Source organism: Calonectris borealis, chromosome 5 (genome assembly GCF_964195595.1).
Source record: "Calonectris borealis chromosome 5, bCalBor7.hap1.2, whole genome shotgun sequence".
Lineage (NCBI taxonomy): Eukaryota > Metazoa > Chordata > Aves > Procellariiformes > Procellariidae > Calonectris > Calonectris borealis.
Window position 1 is genome coordinate 9918761 of NC_134316.1, and position 26494 is coordinate 9945254.

The 26494-nt window shown below is 38.7% G+C and overlaps 1 protein-coding gene across 1 annotated transcript in view; it reads left to right on the forward strand.

Annotated features, from left to right (window-relative positions):
* JAG2 (jagged canonical Notch ligand 2) overlaps positions 1-26494 on the forward strand; it is a 73264-nt gene that overhangs the window by 19858 nt on the left and 26912 nt on the right. The window contains exons 3-5 of the mRNA XM_075150926.1: positions 6669-6723; positions 14658-14912; positions 15944-16004. Of these exons, the coding sequence (XP_075007027.1) occupies positions 6669-6723; positions 14658-14912; positions 15944-16004 (371 nt within the window). The remainder of the gene's footprint in view (positions 1-6668; positions 6724-14657; positions 14913-15943; positions 16005-26494) is intronic.

Sequence of the window (26494 nt, forward strand, 5' to 3'; positions counted from 1 at the left end):
TTAGATGCATGCAGCTGGTTGCTGGTAGGATTCTTCCACCTAGTTGCTGGGTAATTTTCTTTAACTGGAGTTGAGTCTCTACCTGGGTGTTAAATTTGATATATTAACTCCAAGACTGACTCTAACTTATTCACCTGTTGTTTTTATTTGTGCTCCTTTTGCAATGAAATGAGTCTTAATAGTCTAGACATCTAGATTTCCCCCTGCCACCCCCATATGCGTACACACATACACACCCCTCCGGTTTTGACTTTGCTTAGTTTGGGGGAGGAGTGGAATGAAGTGTTCAAACTCATGTAGGTGGAGATATCAGCCTGTTGGCTGTTAACCATGGCAAAAAAATACCCCCCTCTCCCCCCTGGTTTTGCAGACTTCCTAAAGATTGTCAGGTGGGGCTAATTCATAAAGAGTTCCCCTCACACAACAGTAGGGCTCCAAAGTTTGTAAACATCATCCTGCTTTTGTGACTGGGCCAAGAGGAGTATAACTGCAGTAATTGCTCTCAAATAGAAGGCTTCAGCTTGCTCAACTGCTTTCTACTATCTGCTGCCGATGTTTGCAGTACTCTATCCTGGCCTTTCACAGCACTCCTAACAAAATGGGATTGTTTGGCCTTGGTTTCCGAAGGGAAGGCTTTTGTTTAGGACTTGCTATGCCACTGGTGCTTACTTCTCAAATGAAAAATGAGGGTTTACAGGATGGGGCATCTTTATGATTTTGTGTGGTGGAATGGCCTCTGCATTCAGCAGACAAGTTCTTGCATGCGAGTGTGGCTGAAATATCCTTCAAGTTTCAAAAAACAGCCCCCTTTCCCTCCTCCCACCCCCCAAAATGGGGAACACTTACTCCTTCAGTAAAGGTCTCCATTATGTCTTTATAATGTCTGCTTCTAAAAGATCAATCTGCAGGCTTGTTCTGTCTGTCTGCCCTTAAACCTGTGTTGAAGATGAGTCCTGGACCTTCTCAGAATCTTTCTTCATTTTTTCCTTACTCCCGTTGCACTTCTGGCTTATTCATGAGGAAGTTGTAACAACTTGCCTAGCTGCAGAGCTCCCGGGGAAGGAAATGGAATATTCTTGCCTTTAAGTCAGCTTTTTCCACGGCAAACAGGCTCTTTGGGGGAGGGGGAGAGGTGCTAAAAAAAAGGGGGGGGAGCTCTCAGACCTGTGCTTGCTTCACTTGTATAGAAGTTTCTTAGGAAAGCAAATCTGAGAGTTGACTGTGCTGATCAAGACTTAATAGACTTGGTCGAAAGAAATATTCGTGATGACTTATTCCAGAAGTTACAAAAATTAGACTAGTAATAAGAATAGTGATATGCTGCTGCTGTTTGACCTGTTTTTACAGTTGAAACATTCAAACGTTGCCTGTCCTTGATTGAGGTTTGAAAGGAAATGGTACTTACTTGTGATGAGACCCTGCATTTACTGTGTGACCGTGGAACAGAAAGATAACGTGGGATCTAGGTTTGTTTAGGAGCCACTCTTTTTCTACTTCAGGCTGATTCCCTATTTCTTCTGAGGTTTTTCCCTGTAGAAACACCAGTCAGTCCTTTTATTCAAATGAAATTGATAATTCTTCGTATGTTAGAATAAAAGTGTTTTAATACACAATAGCTTGTTATTGATGCAGAAAACATCAAGTATTGATTTCAGCTCAGTCTTAGCTTTTTGCGTTTCTCAGACTTTGAGTTGGAGAATATAACTTCTATACCTGATTGAAAGAAATGTGCTGTCAGCTGATTGATCATCTTTCTTGGGATGAAAAGTCTGACATGTCTGGTTTGCCAAAAAAAAAAACCAACCTTTTGAATGTTGATTTGCAAATATCAAGTCGTCGTAATAGTTCATGAAAAGACAATGCCAAACCAATATTACAGGTCTGGTTTCCCCCCTCCCCAGAAAGGAGGTCGCTGGGATAGTATGGGGAGTGTTTTGTTTAGTGTAAACAGTGGAATAATGCTTTGAAGTTGCTTTTGTCAACACCAATCCTGAGAAAAACACAACTGAAGCAGCATCACCAGGATAAACAGGCTTAATTTGTATCTTTCCAAACTGCTTGGCATATCTATTTAGTTAACTCCTACAAAATGGTTCTTTCATAAAGCTGTGCTCTTCTGCAGAAGTGTGCTGATGCGCCTCTTCTGACTCGTAGCCTTTAACATCATCTGTTTTTTGATTTGATGAGCACAAATGCTGTCTTGTGTTTAATTCTAGATAAACCTAGATGCCCAAGTCAGTAGAAACAAGTGTATTTTCAATGCTGTATGTTCACCCCCATGCCCTCCCCCTCCAATCTGTGCCATGGTCACTTTTAAAATATTTTCTAAATATTTTGTTAGTACTAGTTGAAATGAACAACAGATACTACTTTACAAAGCTTTTCTTCTTATGTACAAGAACAGACTGGAATGAGCGTGTCCTGCTGTTGTCAGGGGCTAGTCATATCAGCCTACATGAGTTCTGTGCAGGTTAGAAAAGAAGCGTGTGTGATGGTGTATTATGCATAAAAGACTCATGAATTTGGGGCATTCTAAGGATACTTGTTAGAAGACTATAGAGTTTTCTCTTAAATTTATGCGGGAACTTGAACACACATATCTATATCAATAGCTCTGTAGAGAACTACTCACCTTAAATAGCTTTTAAGCTAACCTGTTCTTATTAAAGATTTATCAAAGAGCCAATATACTGCTGGATGATGTGAGGGGTTTAAAGATTCGCAGTATTGGGTAGACCTTAGATTCTGGACAAGAGCTAAATTAATGCAAGTTCTGTAATTATTTTCTGGAAGCACAATTTAAGAAAGGTGTTGTCTGGTATAAGTATCTGTGCTACGGAAGAGTTACTTGCAGCTGGTGCTAGCAGAAGATGTGCAGGGTAGTCCATGTTTGAGAGTACAGATGGGAGAGCTTTTATAAAATGAGTATGTTCGTTATGTAAGCTAAAAGTAGCCTTCAAAATTTATATCCATTAGTGTTACTCAGCCTATAGCTCTTACTCTGGTTATTGGGCAGGTTTACAATATGGGTGAGTGTATGGGTATTAAAATTTCCACTAATAAATGTTTTTGATAGTCAAACAAATGTTTCTGATAGTTGAGCCATAACTGGAAAGCTCTCGGTGCAGCATAACCATGAACATATGCGGTAACACGGATGCTTCTTTGTAAGTTTTCAGCTGTTGTTTTAAAATGAAATGCAAACTTCAAAAGAATTTAAGCAGATCTAGTGCAAGACTTAATACTTGTGGTGGGGGGGAGAGGGAGAGGGGTTTTTTGAACCATTAGGTTAAGGATCCGTTTCCTGTTTTGAGGTGCAGTAATTGTAACATGACGATCCATCACGCTACCGCGGAGAGGAATTCCTATTTAAAGTTATTGACTAGCTGTAGGTGAGGAAGGGATAACAAGTTGGGTTGGTAACCTTAACTGTCTTCTCTAGAGGTAGAACAGCCACAAAAATCAGTTTCTTTTCTGATTACATTCTTACTATGTCTGTTAGGGGTTTTTGAAGGGTGACTGTATAACTGTCAGTAGAAAGCAGGAAGTTGCACAACTGAGAACTGTCCCAGCTGAAACTGATTTTCCAGTAAATGTGCATTTGTCTATCAATACCATTTACTGCCATTGAATAACGTCTCTAGTCTCCAAGTGTGACTACAAGCTTTCCTAAAATGTTACACTCTGTATGCTTGCTCACGTGTAAACGGTCATGTGCTTGCCTGTTAGCCCAGAAGTAGACATGGGGAAACTGAGGCTATGGGATGCCAGTAAGTGAAAGGATTTAATAGTGTGGGTCTTGTCTTTGTTGTGTATGTTCTTTAAGCTTTTTATAGATAGGCTTATAGTTCTTGATGGCCACCAGTGGGAGGAGGGTAAAAGCAAACGCTTGAAACCGGGCCTATGCAACATGGGGCTTGCAGAGCCACGTCCTTGCCCTGCCTGCCACCAGGAGGCAGCACGAGCTGTGCGGGCCGCTGAGGTCAGTTATTTGGCCAGAAATTCCATTGTTCTACATCTTGGAAGAGCTGTGCACCAGTCATAGTTGCTTGTAATGTACTATTAAGTTTCTGTAAGGTAGTACAGGAGTATTTTCAACTCCAGAGTCTATGCCAGCTTAGATGGAGCCCATAGCGATGCCACTGGAGCTATGGGACTCCTTATTTTAAGCCTTTTAAAATTGATGGAATGCCTCTTTATGCCCATTCACACCTTCCAGTATGTGCATGCTGGAACAACGCATTGCATGGAGCTCTCTTTACCCACAAAAATTCCCTCGCATCCTAGGCAAAGATACAAATCTGCTTTCAAGTGGAATGACAGGAAGGCATAGTTGACCGATCTGTTTACTAAGCAAGTCCAGCTTAAATTTTTTTCTGCCTTAACCTGTGTGGACAGTCAGATGCAACAGCCAATTTGCAGTAGGAAGGACCGGCACTTACATAAGATGAGTAAGTGGACATCTGGAAGCACTTGAGTACTATTTTGAACTTCTAATATGAATCAATGGAACACAGGAGAACTCAGGGATATGTTAGAAGATCAGTTGTTAAAAGTGGGGGAGGCAGATAACAGAGCTTTGGATCATGCACTGATTTGCAGAATTATGCCTAGGTTAACACTTTTTAATTTTGACCCAAAATAAGGAGACTTGCAATTGCCAGAAGATAATGTTAGGGCAATACTATATAGTACTTATTTTCTGATACTATTCACTTAACATTTATTTCTCAGGTAGCGGTTTAGGAGAGGGATAGCAGGTAGTGTTTGCAGAATAAAGTAGGATCCTATCCTGCGTCCCTAAATGCTGAGATTGGGGGGCAGGGGAGAGCAGGGAGTTGAAGGGTGAAGCTACTGAAATGCTCCACTAACATTTGTTTTCAAAAAATTTCTGGAGTTGAGTTGTGCTTTAGTGTCATAGCTCAGAAATAGAGGCCTTTAATTTCTCAGCTGATCTCCATCAGTTGCTCTTTTCCAAAAGGCAGTTCAAGCCCCAGTATGCCTCTGTCCATTGTAGTCACTGCTGAGCTTCGTTTTTCCCTTCTTCCTTCAGTGTAATCTAACTATTTACCACTAAACCTCTATCTGTTTCAATGATGGAAAATCCTGTCTAGTATGTGTCTGAAGGCTGAAAGTACAGAAGAAACATTTTTCAAAGCCATAACTTATGGTTTATATGTTAATTTAACTAAGCAATAGAAAAATACGTGCTCAGTTAAATGCATTTCTGAATAGACTGATCCCTTGCTGTAGTCATGAAGGACCTCAGGCAGAGCCCTTCTGCTTAAGGTGCTGCACTGATCTTCCTTGTTGCTGCTGCTGCTGTTCTAAAATAGGGAGATTTCAGTGTTGTGATCAACCCTTCTTGGTGGGGAGGCGAGGGCCATACAAAACACTTACGAGCTGTCTCAAAGTAAAAATTTACATCTCTTGATGTAACAGTGAAATAGTCCTAAGCACCCTATAAAAGATAGCTGAATTTTTACATAATCCCCTTCTTAAGACGGTGCGCTTAATTTCTTGGCTGAACATCCCCAGGTCCATGTGAATTCATAGATTGTTAGCCTGTGAATTCTCTGCACATTAAGGCTTGGCTCTGCTGTATTTCACGAGCTTCATTTTTTGGTGTGGCTTGCCTCTAAGCACAAAGATGTATACATGAGGGTTTTAGGATAGCGGTGCAATAACTTTTTCTGTTCTTGGAGTTTTTTTCCTTGGTTTTAAATGTATGTAAGAATCTCAATGTTAACTTGGATAAGTTGGAAGCTATCAAAGCTGAAGGGTTTGACAGCTAGTCTTGTTAAACTCGAAACAGATAAACATTACATGTATGCATAAGGTAACTTTTTCCTAAATAAGTTTAGTATTTGAATATCAACACCTATCCTACATAATTGGTCATAAAACCAAGAAAAATGCCTGAAGCCTTGCTTTAGTGAAGTAAAGCCTTCATGTTTTTTCCAAATAATTTTAAAACTGTCTGAAATCATCCTTTTCCTCTTTCCTCAGGGGAAAGTATACTACCAAGTGTGCTTCCTTTAACAATTTGTTTCTGCCATGTCTTTTGCAGGTCCATTTTTCACACTACCCCTTTCATGAGAAAGTAGTCTAAATTGTTGATAGATGCAGGGTGTATTTTTGTGTGTTTGTTCTTTAGATACATTTTTCTAGACAACAGCAAACAAATCTGTTATATAGACTGATCTTTCGTGCGCTTCCTAAAGGATGGCTCTGATTTTATTCCTTTTTTTGGTCTTCAATTGCTTAAGTCTTAAATATCTTAGCTGTTTCCCAATGTTCAGAACACTTCACTTCATTCAAACCTTTTAGGACTACTTCTGAAAAGCATTTCTGTGGCTAAGCAAAGCTGAGAATTAGATGCAGTGGGAGGAGAAGAGTAATAATAATTTACTCCTTGGTGTGTGGGGGAATGTTTTTGTTTTGCTGTTAGCATGCTTTGCCCCACAATTTTTAATGCTGTTATATTTCATGCTTTTGAGAAGATGCCTTCAAGGGCTTTCACATGATAGCAGAGAAGTGAAATTTTTAACTGCTTTCAGTTGGCTTTCTTGTAGCAGCAATATCTGCTTATTCCAAATCACTATTTGTGTCTGGTGTGCAACAGTAGTTTTTTATTGCTATCTAACTGGTGTCTTGTTTCTTTTCAGAGATCGTTCACGTTAATAATAGAAGCATGGGATTGGGATAATGATACAAAAGCTGGTGAGTATTTATGTAAAACTTGGAGTTTTTACTTGCTCTGTGCAGTATGTACATAGATTGGAGGGGGGAAATGGTATGCTGCTGCAATTAGCCATCCCTCCAAATCAGTCTGAATGCAAGCCTTCTATCTAAGTAAAGGGCATGTACAAATCCAATCAGTGAATATTGGGTTAGGAACTGTGAAAAATTATTACTCGTAGGAAAAAGAATGGACAATAGTAAGTGAAGGTTGTAATACATGACTCTTAATAAATTAGCTTTAAAAAATGTTTAAAAATCATAGTAGGCCCTTTTTTTTAAAAGGAAAATTGTGCTGTAGAGTTGCACTTTAAATTCTCCTCAGTTTACCCATAACCATGTTGTGCAATACTTTTCATGATCAGGTAAACAAATAAGCATTCTTGCTCCCCATACAGAAACCATGCTTGATGTTTTTGATGAAAGTGTTCTAAATCATGGTATGATTCCTTCTCCGTTTGTTTCTCCTTAAGTACTGAAAGTTACCTTGCATTTCTGGTCTGTAAATGCTAATGCTCAGTATCAGAGCAGGGCTATTGATCTGAAGGAAAACAAGATTATTGTATAAATACTTCAAAATCGTATGAAGGTGCTGGTTGCCATATTGTTGCTAAAGTAGGACTCCATCTTGAACCTACTCTTTGGTAATTGTTTACAAACCTGTCTTAAAATAATCAGTGCTTTTGGCTACAAGCATTAAGTGAACTTCAGACTTTCATTGTGGTTAATGATGGACTATTTAATCTTGGCTGGGATCAATATAGAGGAAGATAAGTGTTTGGACATTAAGATAGCAAAGGTTTATGTCCCATCAGTTTCTAATTATAGGTTCCATTCTCTGCTGCTTCACTGACCATCCTTATCAAGATGCCTCAAGCATAAAAAAATTGGCAAAGCTCAACTGATACTAAGGCTATGTTAGACTTTCAAGGTCCTTTTCCTTGAAGATTGGGATCAGTCCCCCTTGCATTTTCCTGACAGACTTTCCTAACTTAGAGATTTTCCTAACATACTCTGTCTCCGATGATAGACAAAGTAATGATGAGTTTGTAGTTTGTTCCTGAGTCTGCTCTCTGTTAGAATTAATTTTTTTGTCTTGTTTAACAGCTCCTTCAACCTTTTCTAATAGGTATGTTTTCTGTAGATCTCTAGTAATGGATGGCCGAGCCTGGAAAGTTGTGGTGAATGGAGTTAAATCCAGTTGGGAGCCGGTCACAAGGGGTGTTCCCCAGGGCTCAGTATTGGGGCCAGTTCTGTTTAATATCTTTGTCAATGATCTGGACGAGGGGATTGAGTGCACCCTCAGTAAGTTTGCAGATGACACCAAGTTGGGCAGGAGTGTTGATCTGCTGGAGGGTGGGAAGGCTCTGCAGAGGGACCTGGACAGGCTGGATCGATGGGCTGAGGCCAATTGTATGAGATTCAACAAGGCTGAGTGCTGGCTCCTGCACTTGGGTCACAATGATCACAACAACCCCATGCAATGCTACAGGCTTGGGGAACAGTGGCTGGAAAGCTGCCTGGTAGAAAAGGACCTGGGGGTGCTGGTTGACAGCCTGCCAAATATGAGCCAGCAGTGTGTCCAGGTGGCCAAGAAGGCCAACAGCATCATGGCCTGTATCAGAAATAGTGTGGCCAGCAGGAGCAGGGAGGTGATTGTGCCCCTGTACTCGGCACTGGTGAGGCCGCACCTCGAATACTGTGTTCAGTTTTGGGCCCCTCACTACAAGAAGGACATTGAGGTGTTGGAGCATGTCCAGAGAAGGGCAACGAAGCTGGTGAAGGGCCTGGAGCACAAGTCTTGTGAGGAGCGGCTGAGGGAACTGGGACTGTTTAGTCTGGAGAAGAGGAGGCTCAAGGGAGACTTTATTGCTCTCTAGAACTATCTGAAAGGAGGTTGTAGTGAGGAGGGTGACGTTTTCTTCTCCAAGTAACAAGTGATAGGACAAGAGGAAATGGCCTGAAATTGAGCCAGGGGAGGTTTAGGTTGGATATTAGGAAAAATTTCTTCACCGAAAGGGTTGTCAGGTGTTGGAACAGGCTGCCCAGGGAAGTGGTTGAGTCACCATCCTGGAGGTATTTAAAAGATGTGTAGATGTGGCACTTAAGGACATGATTTAGTGGTGGATTTGGCAGTGCTAGGTTAACAGTTGGACTTGATGATCTTAAAGGTCTCTTCTAACCTAAACGATTCTATGATTCTAAGTAATTCATGTTGCTGCAACCCTTCAGCTGGTCCACAGCCTTCTTGAATGGCACTTCCCAAAGCTAGCATTCAAAATCAGATCTTGTATGCTGCGCAGAATAAGCCTGGATCTTGAATAAGTTTAGACATCTTACAACAGATTGGAGGTGTCCTCTTGAATGCTTTGTTCAAAAAGTACTAGATGAAGTTAATTTAAATAGTTTCCAGCTTGGGAATAATTTACCTAGAGACAGCTAGTACAGTGAATATTGGAATATTCATGCCCTAGTTCTAGATGGCAGATCAACTCATGAGATGGTGTAGATGGGGGTGAATATGCAAAACAGATCTGTATGCATTTAAGTGCTGAGTTTTGGTTTTTTAATAAGCTACTTAATAAATAACGCTCTTCTAAGTTGCTATGTTTATGTCTTAGAATCTGCAGAATCCTCTTGCAAATCTGTAGCTTTAAAATCCGGGTTTCTTAAAATACATTTGATAAGGGGACAATCACTTTAGGTTTTTAAGTCTTTCTTATGCCTTTTTTTTAACATGCTCTAACAAATCTTTTTACTTGGGTTGATGTAATTTTTTTTTCTGAACTTCAGGACAACAGGATATATAGTGTCTTTTGGAGGCCCAGTGGGCCGTCTCCTTAATTTAACAGTGTCCATGAACTACAGGAGTCTATATACGTGTCAGATTACAGTTTAGCTCTCATGAGATACTGCTAATGGAAGGTGAACTTCCCTTTAATATATGCTGCCAGAGAGGTGCTGTTAAGCTGTATTGCATTTGAAACTTAGAAGGCTTGTCATGTGAATTTAGGAAGGCTTTCTTGGCCTATAATTTGGCAAAAGACTAGCTAAATGTTTGTCTTGTTTAAATGTTTCTGTAGTCCATTTACTGATTCCATGATAGAGACCTCTTGCTTTGCCATGCTGCAGTTTAGACTTGCATATTAGATTTCTAGGAGGAATTCCTTAATGCTGAAGATTTTTTTGTTTGTTTTTGTTTTGAGTGGTCTTGGCAGGGAGTCCTCCAGTAGGTTTTGCCTTGTGAATCTGTCAAGATGCAAAGATGCTTCCCTTGTATTTCTGCAAGGACTGCTGAACTGCCAAACCAGGGACAGATCAGTAAAAAATCGTATGTAAGATAATAAGAAAGGGAATATGGCAACTTCTACAGAGAAAAGACAAACAATATCTTCATCCTGGAGGGGTGGAGAGAATATCTGTGGAAAGCTGGACTCCCTGTCATATACTGAACATCGAGCTGATCTCTGGATCAGGTTACATGTGTATTCTATTGCTACTGTAAGAAAGATTAATCAAAGTAAGGGCCAGAGTCTGTTTATAAGCTGATTAATTAATTCCAAAGTCAGGTTTTACTTTCCTTTAATGGGGATGAGTAAGGCTGAAAGTTAAATGCAAGTCCTGTGTTCCTGCTTGGACTTTCAAGTGGGTATTCATTTAAAAAAAAAAAAAAAAAAAGGCAAAAAACCAACAAAAACAAAACAAACAAAAAAAAAAAACAAACAAAAAAACCAAAACAAAAGCCCAAAAAAAACCAAACAACAACAACAACAAAAAAACCGAATCAAACAAAAAAAACTTAACAAACAAAAAACCCAAAACCTGGAAAGAGGGGTTTCCAGTGAACAACTTGAAGGTTTTACAACAGTTGTCATTCTTCTCTCTCTTTATTGTCCTAGCATCCCGTATTCTTCCTTGCGCCTATCAAAAGCAAGGCAAGGGTGCTCAGAGCAGATCTGTGAAGTACCGTCTCAAGAATAAGTCTGCCAGGGCAAATGTTTCCCCAGTAGTTACCTCAAACTACAGACTCTTAAGAAGGGCTTTCAAACCCTGATTCCTGAACTACTCCTGCACTACTTTCCTCCTCAGTGCAGCAGGGTTGGCTCCAGGGAAGCTTGTGGCAGTACAGCGTTACCACTTGTTTGCTTTGTGAGGGTGGAGGAGGGGGAGAGGAAACTGCCTTAGATACAAAGTCTGTAAAGGGCCTGTTCTTTGTCATCTGTCACAGCAGTTCATGCTACTTTCCAGGTAAGTCATTTGACTTGGCAAACTTCTAGTTGTATAGCAGAGGTCTTGGCAACACCTAACCCAGCACTGCTGTTATGAAGCGAGCTGGCATCTTCACGTGTGAAGTAACTTTCCATTGACTACATGTCTACTGCAGGGATGCAATGGTTGCCTTCCTCTTTCATGTTAGTCTGTAGGAGACTAATCTGTCCTTACGGCTTTTTTAAATGGTTGCTTGAAAAAGGCTGAAGACAATATACTTTCTGAGAAGGGCACCTCCTGTTCCTTTGGGCATGAAGTTTTTATGCTACCATGTGTGTTTCCTTGCAAACGGCTACCACCATCACCTTTTGTATTGCCCTGTGAGTGGCTTGTTGGGAATGTCTGACCTCTGCTAAAAGTTAGTGTGTTGATGAGCAGTGTTCTTATTTAAGTGTAGTCATGGCTCCTGATTGCACAGTTACAGTTAAATACTCTTCAGATAAGGATTCCTCTTCCAAAAATCAGATGCTCAATTAAAGAACCACCTTTTAGCCATACTCTCCTTTTATGCAAACATTGTGCCACTATCTGCTTTTCTAGAAAGACTTGTAGAAAACTTCTTAGTAATCAAAAAGCCCTATTGCTTCTGAGGTGTGTTTGGGGAGGTTAGAGTAGTGTATGCTTCTTTCTTGACCGATAATGAGACAAATTCAGTTTTGCAGCTCATTGCCTTTACTGAGGCCTAAATTAACGTGTGCGAGTTCCTAATGTGAATTTTAATGGTAAACCAGATGCAGGGAGCAAACTTGTCTCATCAAAACAGTTATGTGAGAGACTGAATATCTTCAGAAACACTTTGGCATTGTGGGGGAGGAAGGAGGAACCTTGACAAACACGTTCCTCCCTGCGATTACAGATCTCTTTGGAAGATGCACCTTCTATTTGGGATCATTTTTAAATTTGAAGTAAAGCAGAATTCTCATACTTTGCTACTTAAGAATTTAGTATTAAAAACTAAATGATTTGGAGCTGATTTCCTGATGTCTTTTGTGGTTCAGGGTGAATTATTTGGCTTGTTTATTTAGGCTGTTAAGCCCTACTACTACTGATACAAGCTGAAGAAAAAGCTCTTAAGACTCAGAATACATTCTTTTTCAGAGGAGTTTGTGAAGATAAAGTTTTTTTTTTTTTAAAAAAAAAGCACTATTGGGTTATTTCCTCTGTTCTTGACCCCAGGTATTAAGAGGACTGTTCACTGTTCTTCATAGGTATATTTGCAATAGCTGTAATGCTTGTTCCAGTTGTTTAACTGTGTCTGCATTAGCCTGAAGATTCTTGATAAGATTTTAATTATATAAGCCACTCCTTTAATCTCAGGACCTGTTCTTCAGTCCATCTGATGCACTTTGAGGAAACACTTTTATAGCTTTTATAGCAGTGGCTCCTGCAGCCGTTTTTAATGAGCCTGTGTGCTTATAGCTGGAAAATAGCTTTATAATGTGTATTTGGTGTTTGTTCAAATTCCTTGACCGTCCAATGATTCAGCATTTTTCTTTTATAGTTTTTCATCAAGGTTTTCAGATCAATAGTCATTAGAGAAGAATAAGATTATGAAAGGATGTTGAATCTAATCATTAAGATTTTAATGGTGACTGGTAGTATGATAGATATCCTGTTCAGTCAAAAATAAAATGCAGGCAGCCTTTTTTAGCTTGCAGGTTTCTTGTCCACTCTTATGCTGACCATGTGCTGCTGGATGACAGAGGAGTTCACGTATAGGAATTTGAGAGTTAAAGAACAGGGATAGACTTCAGTATGTCTTGTCTAGCCATAAAATGTTTTATGCAGACTAGTCCAGGCAAGCATGAATTGTAGCCTATACATGGCAATACCACTTTTAATATTAAAGCAGAGAGATGCTTTGAGTTCTTAATAATTGGAGAACCTTTCAATGCTTAATTAAAACAGCTTGCTTTTTTTTAGTTCAATATTCCTTAATTTTAAGAGGAAAGATTTTTATGGTAGAAGCAAGCTTGAAAAAAGATGTTAAGATAACAAAATGCATTGCAGACCCCACTACTTCTGTAGCTTTCCTTTTCCTTTAATGTTGGAGTGACTGAAAATTGTCGCTTGAGTCCTTTTACGTGCTCAGGGGGGGAAGTGCGACTTTGGTAACAGATACACAGGATACCCCTCTATTGTCAATAACTTCCTAGGTGAGAAACAGTCACTCCTTTGGTTTTATTTTTTAAACCGATTAGGTTGATAAGTTCTAGAAAGTAAGTAGGTGAAACACATTTGCTGAAAATGATAGTTTAGTATTGCTTGCTACCAGCTTGGCGTGTTTTATATTATTAATAATCTGAAGTTTAGACTTTATTTCACTACCATTACAGCCTCTTGCTGTGAGAAAGTTTTTGGTTCTTCATTTCTTTTAACATGCATTTTAAAGAATCTTTATTATTTAAAGAAAATGGATGCTGAAGCTCTGAGCTGGCAATATTGTAGCTGTTTCATAAATGGGTATGAAATTCATGTATACAAGTGGAGCTTCTGTACTTTTTTCTTGTCCTTAAATAGTGCTTGGAGTTCCAGCTGCAGTTTGCAGAGTCACCTAGAAAAACTCTTGCAGTAGGATGTTACCAGTTTTGAATAGTGAAAACATTTGAAAACTCTTATCACTGGGGTTACTCACTGTCTACCCTTACCGTGCTTTGCTTATTCTTAACATTTACTGAGGCAATTGTATAATTTCATTGTACTGACTATAATTGCGTCTCATCTCCTAGTACTGAAGCTTCTATACGAAGAATAAAATGGATAAATACAAAATGGATATTCATAAAAATGAAAATACTTTGTGTTGGCAGTTCCATAATCTTATATCCTAGAATCCTCTTGTCCCATGTGACAGCTAATACTTTGTGCACATTTGGTCTCAGTTAATGGAGCCTGGCAGTAGCAGTGCTGCAGCTTTCTGCGCAGGCAAGGCAGGATGCTTATAGAGTGTATTGCAACAGTGATCGTAATTATCAGTACTTCCGCTGGGGATAAGGATAAGCAGGATACAGAGTTGAGAATGGCCCCTTGACAATCCTGGGTTCGGTTGTATATTTCTTAAAATGTCAATACTAGCTGCACGACATGTTCTGTGAAATGCTTGTTAAAGATGTTTTGCCTTTACTGTAGAGAGAATGATAAAATGGAAAAAAAGCTAGTTTATGTACATAATGCAAGCTTACCAGAGCATTTACTATTGCTTAGTAATTTTGCAGCAAATTGAGTGTGTTTTGCTTTATTTTTAAAATTAAACTTGCACCAGAGAACTTTAACTCGGCTACTAGGTTATGCAGATTTTGCAATTTTATAAGAACAAAAAGGAGGCAAAAAGAGCCTCAGATCAAGATAAAGCTGCTGGTTGTCAGCATGTGGGTGTGGTATGTTTGGCTGCCTTGAAAAATAAGCCATTTCCTATGGATTATGTTCCAGGGTTTTTTAATATTTCCTTTGGGAGACTTTTTTAAATTGGCCTTCCTGTAATGAACTTTGCAAGGCAAAGGAAAATTCAGTTATACAGTAGATCTTTATCATCTTAACGTTTTCTTTACTAGATTTTCTCTTAACCAGTTGAATACTTTTGGTTAGAATTTATATGCTCTTGTGTGCTATCAAACTTATCACCTGTTGAATTTACCTTTTTTAAAAAGGTGAAGACTTGTTAATAGAACGAGTGGCACATGCTGGCATGATCAACCCAGAAGATCGATGGAAGACACTACAATTTAATGGTCCTGTTGCCCATTTTGAAGTACAAATAAGAGTGAAGTGTGATGAAAACTACTACAGTGCTCTGTGCAATAAATTTTGTGGCCCTCGAGATGATTTTGTTGGTCACTACACATGTGATCAAAATGGAAACAAAGCCTGCATGGAAGGTTGGATGGGAGAAGAATGTAAACAAGGTAGTATTGTTTGCTTTATTTTAGATTAGCTGTAATGTATATATAATAGGTATAAACTGCAGTAGGTATTTATGTAGTGTCGGTGCTGTAGCATATTAATTTTAACACATACAGACTTTGTCCTTTGAATACAAATCTTCGAAAAAACATCCTCTGTGAAAAGTGGAGCCCAGGGCAGGATACAGTGGTGCTTGAGGTGTGTGCTGTGGGGGCTACGCAACAAATTTAGGATTTGAAATAGTGAAACATCTTTTTACTAATGGCCTTTATTTAATGGTGGTGTTTCTTCAAAGCAAAATGATGTATTACATCTGTTAATGTAAGATTTTATTGAATAGTGATGATATCAGTAATAGTATAGACTTTAATCCTGTAAAAATGCCCTCATAACACTATTTTTGCAAATGAAAATGTTTTAAGTGTAATGTATGCAAAGCTGAAAGCTTTTTGATAGCTCTTAATGTGAACAGAAATTCAAGTGTAGTCATCCTTTTTAATGTACCACTCAATCAAATCTCTTTGTGTTTTGCCTTCAGTCTCAGTGAGTAATTAGCGTTAAAATTACTTGACACACTCTTCTTTCTGTTGAGGGCTTCTTGTTTTTGTTTTCTGTTCCTTTTCAGTAAAAAGCCTATTAACGAGAGGGGAGACCATTTTTAGGGCTTATTCAAGGTCATGTGTATCTTTTGAAGCTTGGGATTTTCAACATAATACCAGTCTAATACTAGGTTTAAAAAATAACTGCATTTGGTAAATGTTTTGGTGCTGACACTCTTGCTGCAAACCTATTTGGTAGCAACTTTTTCAAGGAGTTACCTTAAGTTATTTTCATAAACAGTTGTAATGGGGTTGTGTTTTGTGACATAGCTAGGTAGAAGCAACAACTATTGGAACATGGTAAAAGACAGTCTGCTTTGCACAAGCAACAAATAGGCTAAATGACAGAAGTCCTAGCTGAGCAGTTCCAGATTGCTGGTACTAATGGATACCTAGCTGCCCAGACTGATGCCTAAATCTTTTTCTATTTACAGCTGTGTGTAAACAAGGATGTAATTTGCTCCATGGGGGTTGCAGTACACCTGGGGAATGCAAGTAAGTCTGCATGCATGAGTATCTTTTTTTATGAATACTGATCTTTCTAGTAATTTCTGTGTATGTTGCTACTTTTAAAAAGTCTACTTTAAAATGGAAAAAATTCTATACAAAAACATGGATGGGAATAGATCTGAAGTAGATTTCACATGTGTAAGAACTGCATATACTTCATACTGTTTTGCAATCCTAATCTATTTTTTGCACGTACAGGACTGAACTTCATGTAATCCAAAACTGTGCCTTTATCAAATGAGAATAATCTTTTTTCTTTTATTTTCTTTTCAAAATCCTTAGGAGCTTTGATCTCTATGTACTGTCTGTTCCCCTCAAATAAAAAGGGGAAGTTGCTCGTTGGACTGTTACCACTAGGAAATGCTCACAGTGCTAGAACACTCAATATATATATTTGATCACCAAAATACAGTAAACTTAGCTTTTCCAAGAAAAAAGGTTTTTTTGGTAGTAACGGAGATAACAGTAGCAACCCCAACCTAAACTTTCAACCCGAAGTGAATGTTTTTTTTGGTCCCTAAATCCAAGAGAACAGACTCTGAAATGTTCCCTTAACTTTGTAATGAAACCTAAGTAGCCTCTGTGGTAGCAAGAAGAGTTAATTGTTTCCTTGTAAAAATTCAGGCATCCAACACAGTAGGTCAAGGGGAAATGGGTGTTATTTTTACACTGGCTGTTGAAGAAATGGGACAAGTCTACTTGCAAGTTTGGGATCCTGTGTAAGTTCTTGAGTTTATTTGTGGTCAGAGTTGTATGCATCATTGTAAGAGTAGATTTGTGCAGTGGTTCCTTTGTAGGCTGTATTGAATATGCTTGCTTGGAATGATGTGAAACTGAACTGGCTGCCAGAACCCCTGAGAGCTGACAAATACTGTTTGTGGCAAGCTGTGATAGTTTAAGGCAATGATGCTTCATCCTCCTGCTAGTAACTACTACAACCGTCGTGGAGGTGGCAGAAATAGGACGCGGGTTGCTTAGCTTTGCTGAGCTTAGAGCTAAGCTGGGGATGAAGTGCCACAGTGAGCTGTGGCAGCTGACATGCAAATGAGTCCCATCCTGCTGGAGAGCCTGAAGTTTCTGACCGTAGGGTATGGCCGATAACAAAGTAAGTCCTAAGTCATTGCGCCACAGGGTGGTTTCTTACGGCTGTGAAACTTCCATCAGATGCTGCTGATTTGTACAAGATTTGGTGTGTTGTAGATCTCAAATCTGACTGAAGACTGTAAATTCCAGTATATGAGGTGCAATGTTTCAGTGCATGTGCAGTTTCACTTCTGAAGAGCTATAAAACCTCCCTTAAAAGGTGTTTAAACCATGGCTTCCTTTTTGTAAGAAAGAACATTTCTATTTAATGTTGTTTGGGATCTTTTCATATCATTAAATATTTTGCTTGTAACTTCAAGTATTGTGTGCCCCTGTTGCTGTTGGCGATTTTTTAGGTTACAAGTAGAGATTGTGGTTGAGAGCTGGGCCAGTATCACTTCTGCCTGAGTAAGAAGTACTTCTTCCCTTGAGCCTTCCAAGAACACATTTTTCCCCTTGAGAACCTACTCTAATGAGTTTTGATTCCTGTAAGGGTTTCTGGAGTCCTGTAGGTATCAAAGGAGTGCCCTAGGAGCCTGTGAATGTTTGCTTTTCGAATGCAAGGAGCCTTTGAATAAAGGTGACAAAGCAACAGGCCTAAGCAAATGCAAAAACAGTACCCTTTTGGAGGGGGTAAGAGGGGTGGTGCGGTTTCCTTTTTAGCTTTCATTTCTCTGTGATACCAGCTGTATCTGGGAAGACAGAAGTTGGAGAGGAGGAGGAAGGTTCAAAGAAGGGAATACAAAACCTTTGAAGATGGAGGGCTGAGTGGCTATGGTACCTTTTTTTAAGGTATCTGTCAATAGGTTGTCTCATATGAGTAAAGCCTTTCTTTACATCATGTCACTGATGTGAAGAAGCATCTAATGTTGTAAGTCTAGGTGCCCCCTTCTAACCCGCCCAGCTAAATAAAGCTCACAAAAATAACATTGAGTCTATTGAAGGACTCAGAACATAAATCTCACTATTTTGTTGGATGGATTCTCTCATCTGAAAGAAGGTACTGGGGGAAGGAATAAGGGACTTAATGTTTCAGGTGGATTGTATGCCATTTGCCGTGTTTCTTAATGCCTGTCTGCTGAAGTGATAGATCTGCGATCAGCAGGTTGAAGGAAAACAGTGGGCTTTCTATGTATGGCCACTATTTTCAGTATTGCAGATGGTTCTCGGCTCCTCTTTAAACGTGATTTGGTAGCTTGAGCTTGTTCACACAGGTATCTTTTAGCTTGTATTCAGTAATAGTTATTAGGCTACATTAGAAATGTTGCTTTTAACCCAAATGGATAATACTTTCTGTAGAAAAATGATGCTGAACTAAAAATAAGCAAGGCTTAAAGACATGACCTTTATCTTCAGCCATACAAAGGAAGCTGTTATTTAAAAGAAACTGCTATGTTTGGTGCTATTGAATTATAATCTAGATTCCTTCATCCTGGTTTTTGGACAGTTGCCACTGTCATTTAACAGGTGAAAACAATGTCCTTTTTTAAATTCAGAAAGAAAATGAAAATGTGAGAAAAACATGGGTGTGAGATGTATGGAAATCTACTGGTGCCAATAGTTACTTGGTTGCCAAAATCTGCAGTGGCATTTATAAATAGAAAAGTTGGAAAACGGTTTCCATCTTCAACTTGTATGAACATGCAGGTAACTTAAGCAATGGCTCTGAGGCTTCAGCCTAACTTTCATAGCAAAGATCTACCCTCCATGCTTTAATGTTCCAAAGTAATTTAGAGCTGTTCTTGGATTAAATGTTATACTAAAAACAGATCTTAAAAGTACCTAAGTGACTGTAGACTGTTAATAAAGGATATGCCATTAGTGGTACTTGTACATTATCTGTTGGGCAAGTTCACGTACCCCTTGTTTTGAGGAAGTTACGGTGTTGTGAAGTTTGCTATTTCTTTTGTTGAGCTTTCATCAAAGAAATGGAAAATAAGTAGGAGACGACCTGATGTCTCAAAATGACCTGATGTGGGAAACAATTTTGTAGTATGGCTGGGTCTAGGTGATAGGTTTTTGTCATTGTGGAGGCAGTTCAGAAAAAGTACTAATTTACCGAATAATGAGCAAAATTACATCCTTGAGGAAAGCAAAGGTGACTTAGCTGGATCTTGCAAAGATGGGAAATCGCAGTTGTCTTAAAATAAAAATTAAAAAACAAAACAAAACAAAAAAAAACAACAACAAAAAAAAAACCAAAACAAACAAACAAAAACCAACAAAAAACCAAAACAACAACAACAAAAAACCGAAAACAAACAAACAAAAAACCCCACTAAACCCCAACCTTTATCCATATCTAGGCTCAAAGTGTTCGGCCACTGTAATCTTTTTTTTTTTTTTAAATTTTTTAGCCTGCAGTGGCAGACCAAATGGTCTTACTGATTGACTTCACCTGCCCAAAGTAGTAGGAAGGATTGTCAAAGAAGCAACATTGCCAAGCCATGATGATTGATGCTTTTTGTATGGTTTTTTGCATCATTTGAAGTTCTTTGTTAAATTCCATTAAACTGTCTACAGAAGACTGAAGTTTGATCTAATGGTTTGTAACTGGCTTAGGCTCAATCACCTTATGAAGTTATCAAAGTGAATATAGAGAAACCACAAGTGACAGTCTCTTCCTTGATTAAAACTGCTGACCTGAGTATGTTCCGTACCACTCAAACTGTCAGTAGGCTTAACGGCTTAATCTTTCCCTTCCTTGTGATCCAGAGTGGTATGGGTTTGGCAGAAGTCCAGATATGCCTCGTATCTGGGCTACATTGTCATATTCCTGCCAGGATGATGGTGTTTTCAGAAGTCTTTCTACTTTTCCTGTTGCCTTTGAATGTTTGAATTTCTCTTCCAAAGCAAAACAAAAGGTGTCAAATCCCTAACACTGCTCAGCCTTGTGTTCAGCTTCTGAAGCTATGGTAGGACCTAGGTTATGTCCTGGGAAATGCAAGTCTTACTTCACCCATCTGTGATACAAAAATTTCTTTAGAATGTGTAGACCAACTGAAATGAATTAGAAATGGGATCGTTAATAGTACTTTAGTGTGAATTCATGCAAGGTGAACAAAGCAAGCATACAGTTTTTAAAACTTACTAAGTAAATTAATTGTTTAATCTGTGTGCTTTGAACTGTCTTACTCTAGAATTACTTTTGAACTACATGTGACAAAATTTTGGTTTTACAATGTTGGTGACTTTTGTTTTTATTTAATCATGTATCTTATGTTTGCCCTGTTGAAACAGATTTCTCAAACTTCCTGTCAAGTGCCATGCTTTTTGTAGTCCTTGTATTCCATTTCAGCCCTGCTTGTGAGGTTGATTTCTTCGTGTTCAGCAGTGCCTGCAGGTGTTGTATACCTCTCTCAAGTGGTTTTGCTCCCTTAATATGTCACTGTAAGGGCCAGAACCTGCTCAACTGTTGTTCAATATTTTCTTTACAAAGATGCAAGAACAAAAGCCTGAGTTGCAATGAGCTACAACTGCCAGGAGTGTTGGGGGTGTAATAGTGTTCTAGAGATCCTTTGTTAAGTGTTACAGGCTTGCATAGTCTTCCTATCCTTTTCAGTAGGAGGCCTACTAATATCACTAATCTCTCACTTGTGTTTTCTTGACAGTTGGGTGGATAACATGGTTAACATGAACATTTGGGAACTCTGCCTAAACTTTAAAAAAAAAAAAAAAAGGCAGCTGGATTCTTGTAAACTCATTCTTGGGTACAAGGAGATCTGGTGAGGCGTATCGAAGCAGGTTGTTATTGAAAGACTGTAGAGGACTAACAAAAGATCTAACAGGACTGAAAAAAGAAGGAAATACAATGCCTTCTTCTAAAAATGGGAAGAAAGTAAGAAATGGGGAACTTCCATACTAGCTAGATCAGATAGAAATCTTAGAAAAACACTGAAACAGGTATACTATTTCTAAACATCTAGAAAATGCTCACAGATGAGTTACTGGCTAACCATGACTTGTCAAGAGCAGATCTAAACGAGATGGCTTCCTTCCACAATTGTTCCAGAATGGAATTATGAGAAATCAAATTAGGAGAACTCTCTTAAGCTGCTCTGAACAGTAAACTAGAAAGTCTTGTTCGAGCAGTGTGCTAGCTTGTGTGGCATCTGACTATTTCAATTCCTGCAACTTGGACTACCTATGGTCCCTAAAGAATGTAGGGCTATTTTTTGGCCCTGCAGGAATGCACTTGGTACCAGTACCTGGACATCTTTTCCTGTCTCCTCTTTGATGCAAGGTTATTGTATTACAGCTTTGAGTTTCCAAGAACTTGAAAAATTATTACAATTGCTGTGTGTCTTATAAGTTCTCTTGCCTGTTATCATAACTAGTATGCTTTTATTATGTTTTTTTATGTCCTCGTGGTAAGCCTCCTGGGATTGTTGGCCAGTATTTCACAAATAGACATATTAAGTTAGACAAAAAAAAATCCCATGTTTTGTTTCTTTATTGGTCAAGGAACTGGGGCACACTCTGCACTCACTTCTTAATGGTTAGTGGGTAGAAAGGTACACAATATATCCTAAAGGTGGATGATGCTTTCAGGAGAATGTGAGCGGGTGTACAGGACGTAAAAACATGTAGTACTTTAACCTGTGTCTACAATAGTAGGCAGTGCAGACAAATCATAACAGTAGATCAAAGCAGCGTTGAGACCCTGATATCCATACTAAAAACACTTCTTTTTTTTAATTTTAGACTAGCTCTAGTCTGTTCTTGTGGACTGACTGCCTGTTTGCAGCTGGAACACATTAGGTGTGCTCCTGGCATACATTGTCTTACATTACCTTAGTTTAACCTAAAAGGAATACAATTCCTTTATTCCATAATAGCTCTGTAATGTGAACCAACACACCATCAACAGGGAATGATCAGGCAGTTCACTTAAAAAGCATGCTCCTGGTGTGAACTAATGCAAATATAGACACACCCTTAGAGCCACTTACTGCAAGTTAACTGAGCAACCTTTCCCGATATGTTCTGGGTAAACAATTTTGAACCATCCCCTCTGTCAGCTCCTTAAATAAAGTACTGGAGTGAGAACGTTAGCTTTCAATGAATTCCTTTATTAAAGGAGAAAAAAGTTTGTAGGGAAAGGCTTGTATCTTTTAGTCTAATAAGAATGCTGGGGGTGAGAGGAAAAGACGACAAGCTTTCAGGTAACTAAATTATTTGAGTTTATTAATGAGCATCTTTTCATTCCCTAATCACAAAACCATCATGCCTATTTCAAAGGTAGGAAAGTGGAGAAACAAATCTTAGTGAGTGAGTACCGTACTAGCTATAACATTAAATCTGGATGCTCAGAATTGCAGGATCTCCTAACAGCTAGACCATATTGCTGCCTGCTATGCAACAATTAATCTCTTAAAAGATTAAACAGACTTTCTTATAGTTATTTTAAGTAAATAACTAATATAAAGCTATTGTTCTGGCCTATGCAACACCATCCTGTTCACGTCATTAGAAAATTTAGTGGTTTTCCATTTAAGAGGGTTATTTCTCCCCCACCCCTGAATGATGCATTTTGCTTCTGCTCTTAATGTCACTGTTTTGCTTCGTTTTCCTGTGTTGAGTGTTTTGGCCACAGCTTCCAATTGAAATATGAGTGGGAGAAGCTCCCTCCAAAAAGCCTGCTTAAAAAAATGACGTGTAAATACAGCACAATGATCTTCACTTCAGCTTTTGTAGGATGTGCAAGATACCAGTAAGGTGTAACCTGTGGTAATTAAAGGCTTATACCGCATTGCCAATATCCTCCCTAGGATTTTTTCAATTTATTTTTAGGCCCCATTTTTTGACTTAGACTTGAGAAGTAGTTTGGTTTTGATTTCCTTCACATTGATGGCTTAGGTGTACTTGTGCATTAAGTGCCGACAAAGCTCTGTAGCTATGTGTAGAACAGAATTTATTTAGGTATCCTCTCATTCTCGTGTATTATGAGGCTTTTCTTAATGTTAACCAGAATTAGATTAGTGATTGGGTGAGACCTGCGATACCAAGTTTCTCAGACGAACATTCTGCACAGAAAGTTTAGGACTCTCAAATAACCAGAAGTGATTGAACCAGGACAATAAACCATGCGTGAAGATAGTACAAACCAGCTGAGTTAATATTGACCGTTGAGAGCACCCTAACTTTTTGGTATGTAACAGGCATCTTCCTTTTGGATAAGAAAGAGTTAATCATGCAAGATGCTGAGTGACCATGGTTTACAGACCATCAGGATCTGGGTACATCTCTTTGCCTTTCTGCATCACTTCCTTAACTGCCATTGTGGGACTTATAATAAAATCATGGAGTTTAGAAAGTCCCACCTCCTGCCCCAAAGAGGTGTAGCTTGCTCACAGCCTTATCCTCACAAATAATGTATCTGTTTACATAGAGCAACATGGGATCTTCTCAATGCCTTGTGCCATCTGATTCGGAAATGCCTAATTTAAACCTAGCTTTCACTAAATAATTATAACACAAACATCCTCAGAGGAAAGCAAAGACCAGTATTAGCTTTTTCCTTAATTATAACTGTTTCAGAAGAACATAGGGAAAGCATAGTTCTGTAGAAAAATCTCTATTTTATTGAACTTGACCAGTTTAGCTTTTTTAATACCCTCAGGAAAACCAAAAAACCCAAATCTTCTGTTTCTTTCTCCTTTCTCCACTTCCCCCCACTCCTGCCTCTGAATACATGGGTATCTTTGAAACTGTATGTAATGACGGGTGCTTCTGTAGGATTTCTTGATACTAAATGTACTACTTTAGACACATTGAGATTTACTGTAGAAGGTCTTTCTTCCTTGTCCTGGAATTTAGCTGTTTGAAGCCCCCCTTGCTTATTGTAACCAAGTATACACTTATAAGTTGAATTATTGTGGCTTTATCTACTTGTCAGTGACAACGGTATTTTTCCTGCACAGTTGCAGTTTCTCTAATCTCAAGACTGAAATGTTATCTAGAAGCTTTGCTAATATTAACTCCTGCCACCTCCCCTTCCTCCAGCCTTGAGTATTTAAATTCTCATTTTCTATTGCCACCAGACTCACATCTAAGGAAATTGGAATCTGTGAAGCATGTCTGTAGAATTATCAGGATCTTTTCTGCAAGTTCTTGGTTTCAAGATAACCAGCAATTGTTCTTCTATTCCTATTGCACTCTCTCTGTGTTAATCCTGACCTGAAGGGACGCTTTGGTCTGGGAGCAGATGCCTGTACTTCAACCTTCCATCAGGAAGTTACTAAACTGTAACAATCTATTTATGGTAGCTTCTTTTGTACTGCTAATAACCCAGCAAGGGCTACGATTAAGCCATCTCTGATTTTGTTTTGCATGCATTTGCTGGTAAAGATGAGTTAGAGCCGATGAAGTCAGCAGAGGGGAAGGACAAAGGAAGTAGAATCTTGATTCCAATAAGAATTTTCTTTGTCCGTTGAACAATGGGAATCCTTATGAATTCTCTAAATTTGTCTTTTTTATTTATTCAGATGTGAAAAATTTAGGATTGCAGAAACTTCCAACAAATTACTCTCAACTTGGGGGGGCAGGGAAGAAGTAACTTTAGCCCACCATTTACTGCACTAGCAGTTTCCTTTTGGCTTTTACACAAGTGGTTGTTACTTGACAAGGAATTCTGTTTTGTTGGGGTGGTTTTTATAGATGATGTTGCTTTTGTATCTGGGCTTCTCATAGTGGATCATTCACCTTTTTTTATCCTTGTGTTGTGGCTTGATATTTTTCTCATAAATGACAACGTGACCATTTCTGCATTGATTTCACTTTATTGATCACATCTTGCTCTAGGGGTGAGCTGAGATCCGTCTAAACATTATCTTTTTAGAAGGAAGTGGAATTAAAGCTGCTCTAGCACCTGCTAATGTAGGATGCGACCAGACTTCCTGTTCAAGAGGAAATCCTAATTTACTCTTCCTTGTAAACTGAAGGCTGATCAGCTTACCACATAGTAACCTTTTGACTTGTAAACACTGTGTTCCTTTGGACTGCTTTTAGCCTCTAGAAATTATTTCCCTTGGGCTTGATGGTAACTTCAACAGTAAACTTTGTGTTGAATATCATGAAAAAGCAGCAACCCTTTTCTGCTGAACTAATTTTAATGCAGTCAAGCATACCTACAAACTTAAGTAGGTGCTTAAGATGCCTTCAAGTTCTAAGAAGGTGGCTGTATTTTTCTTTGCACTCTTAATCACCAGTGCAGTGTTAAACAAAGAAGCTTGTTATCCATTGGGTATGGAAAACAAATTGAGTTATTGTGATTATTTGCTTTATGATGCAGACTTTCAGCCCTTGAAAATGCTTGTTATATGTGGGTGGGGAGTTGGCTCTGGCTGGGATAGTCATGGTGAATCACTGGCAGTAGTGCCAGGTTTGGCATGGATGGAGATTTGGGTTGGGGCCAGTAAAGTGAGTTGCAGTGCTTTTTTATTGTGTATTACCAGCCCCTGAAAAGATTTTTCTGTCCTTGAGGAGGAAGGAAAAGATCAAATTTAGCAGGAGCAGTATTTATTTCCTCTTACTGCTAATACAGCAAAAGAAAGCTGCTTCTGAAATATGTGTGTTTTCCAGACTGCTTCTTAGACAAGTGATTGAAGGCCTCTGGACTAGGTATACAGCTGAGGCTCTCCTTAGGGATCCTGCATCTGTGAGGTTTTGAATGAGGAGCAGATACTGGGACTAAGAACTCAAAGTAGTTCTAGAACTTTATATAAAAAGTTCAAAGATCTGCATCTAGATTCCTTCTGCCTATGTAAATAGTAGAAATTTAAATAATATGTTGCCAGCATAACCTGTTATATTCCTCTGGGGATTGATAAAGTTTACTGAAATGGTGGAATTGGATTGATTCACAAGGAACCAAGACTCCTTGTCTTCCTTCACCACACACCAAGGACTTAAGAATTTATTTTCTGTTCTTTTATGGTATTCAAAGCATGTTGATCATAGAATGGTGGTGGTAAATCTAAAAAAGTACAGTTTTCTTTCTAATCCTTTTTTCCCCTATGCATTAGGGCTCCACTGGCATGCATGTGCCCAACTCCCATTCAGTGTGTTTTTATGCATCTCTTTGCTAGTGTGCCCCTTAAATTGTTTGTAAGAAATACTCATAAAGTAACAGGTAGAATGTTTTTTTGTTGGCCCAAAAGAGCAAGCTTACTATTTCTGTTTGATTAAAATGTGTGTGAAATATACGTTAAAAAAAAAAGGCATTAGCCTATGTCCTTTTTATTTTCTTTTATTAAAGTTCAGGCTTTATCACTTTTCCTGTAGCATAAACAGTTGCTTTTCTTAGCAGAATTCTGTTACAGATAACATAAAGATGCTGGTCTCTGAAGAAATCTTGTGACAAAATTTCAACTCTGTTTAAAACAAATGAA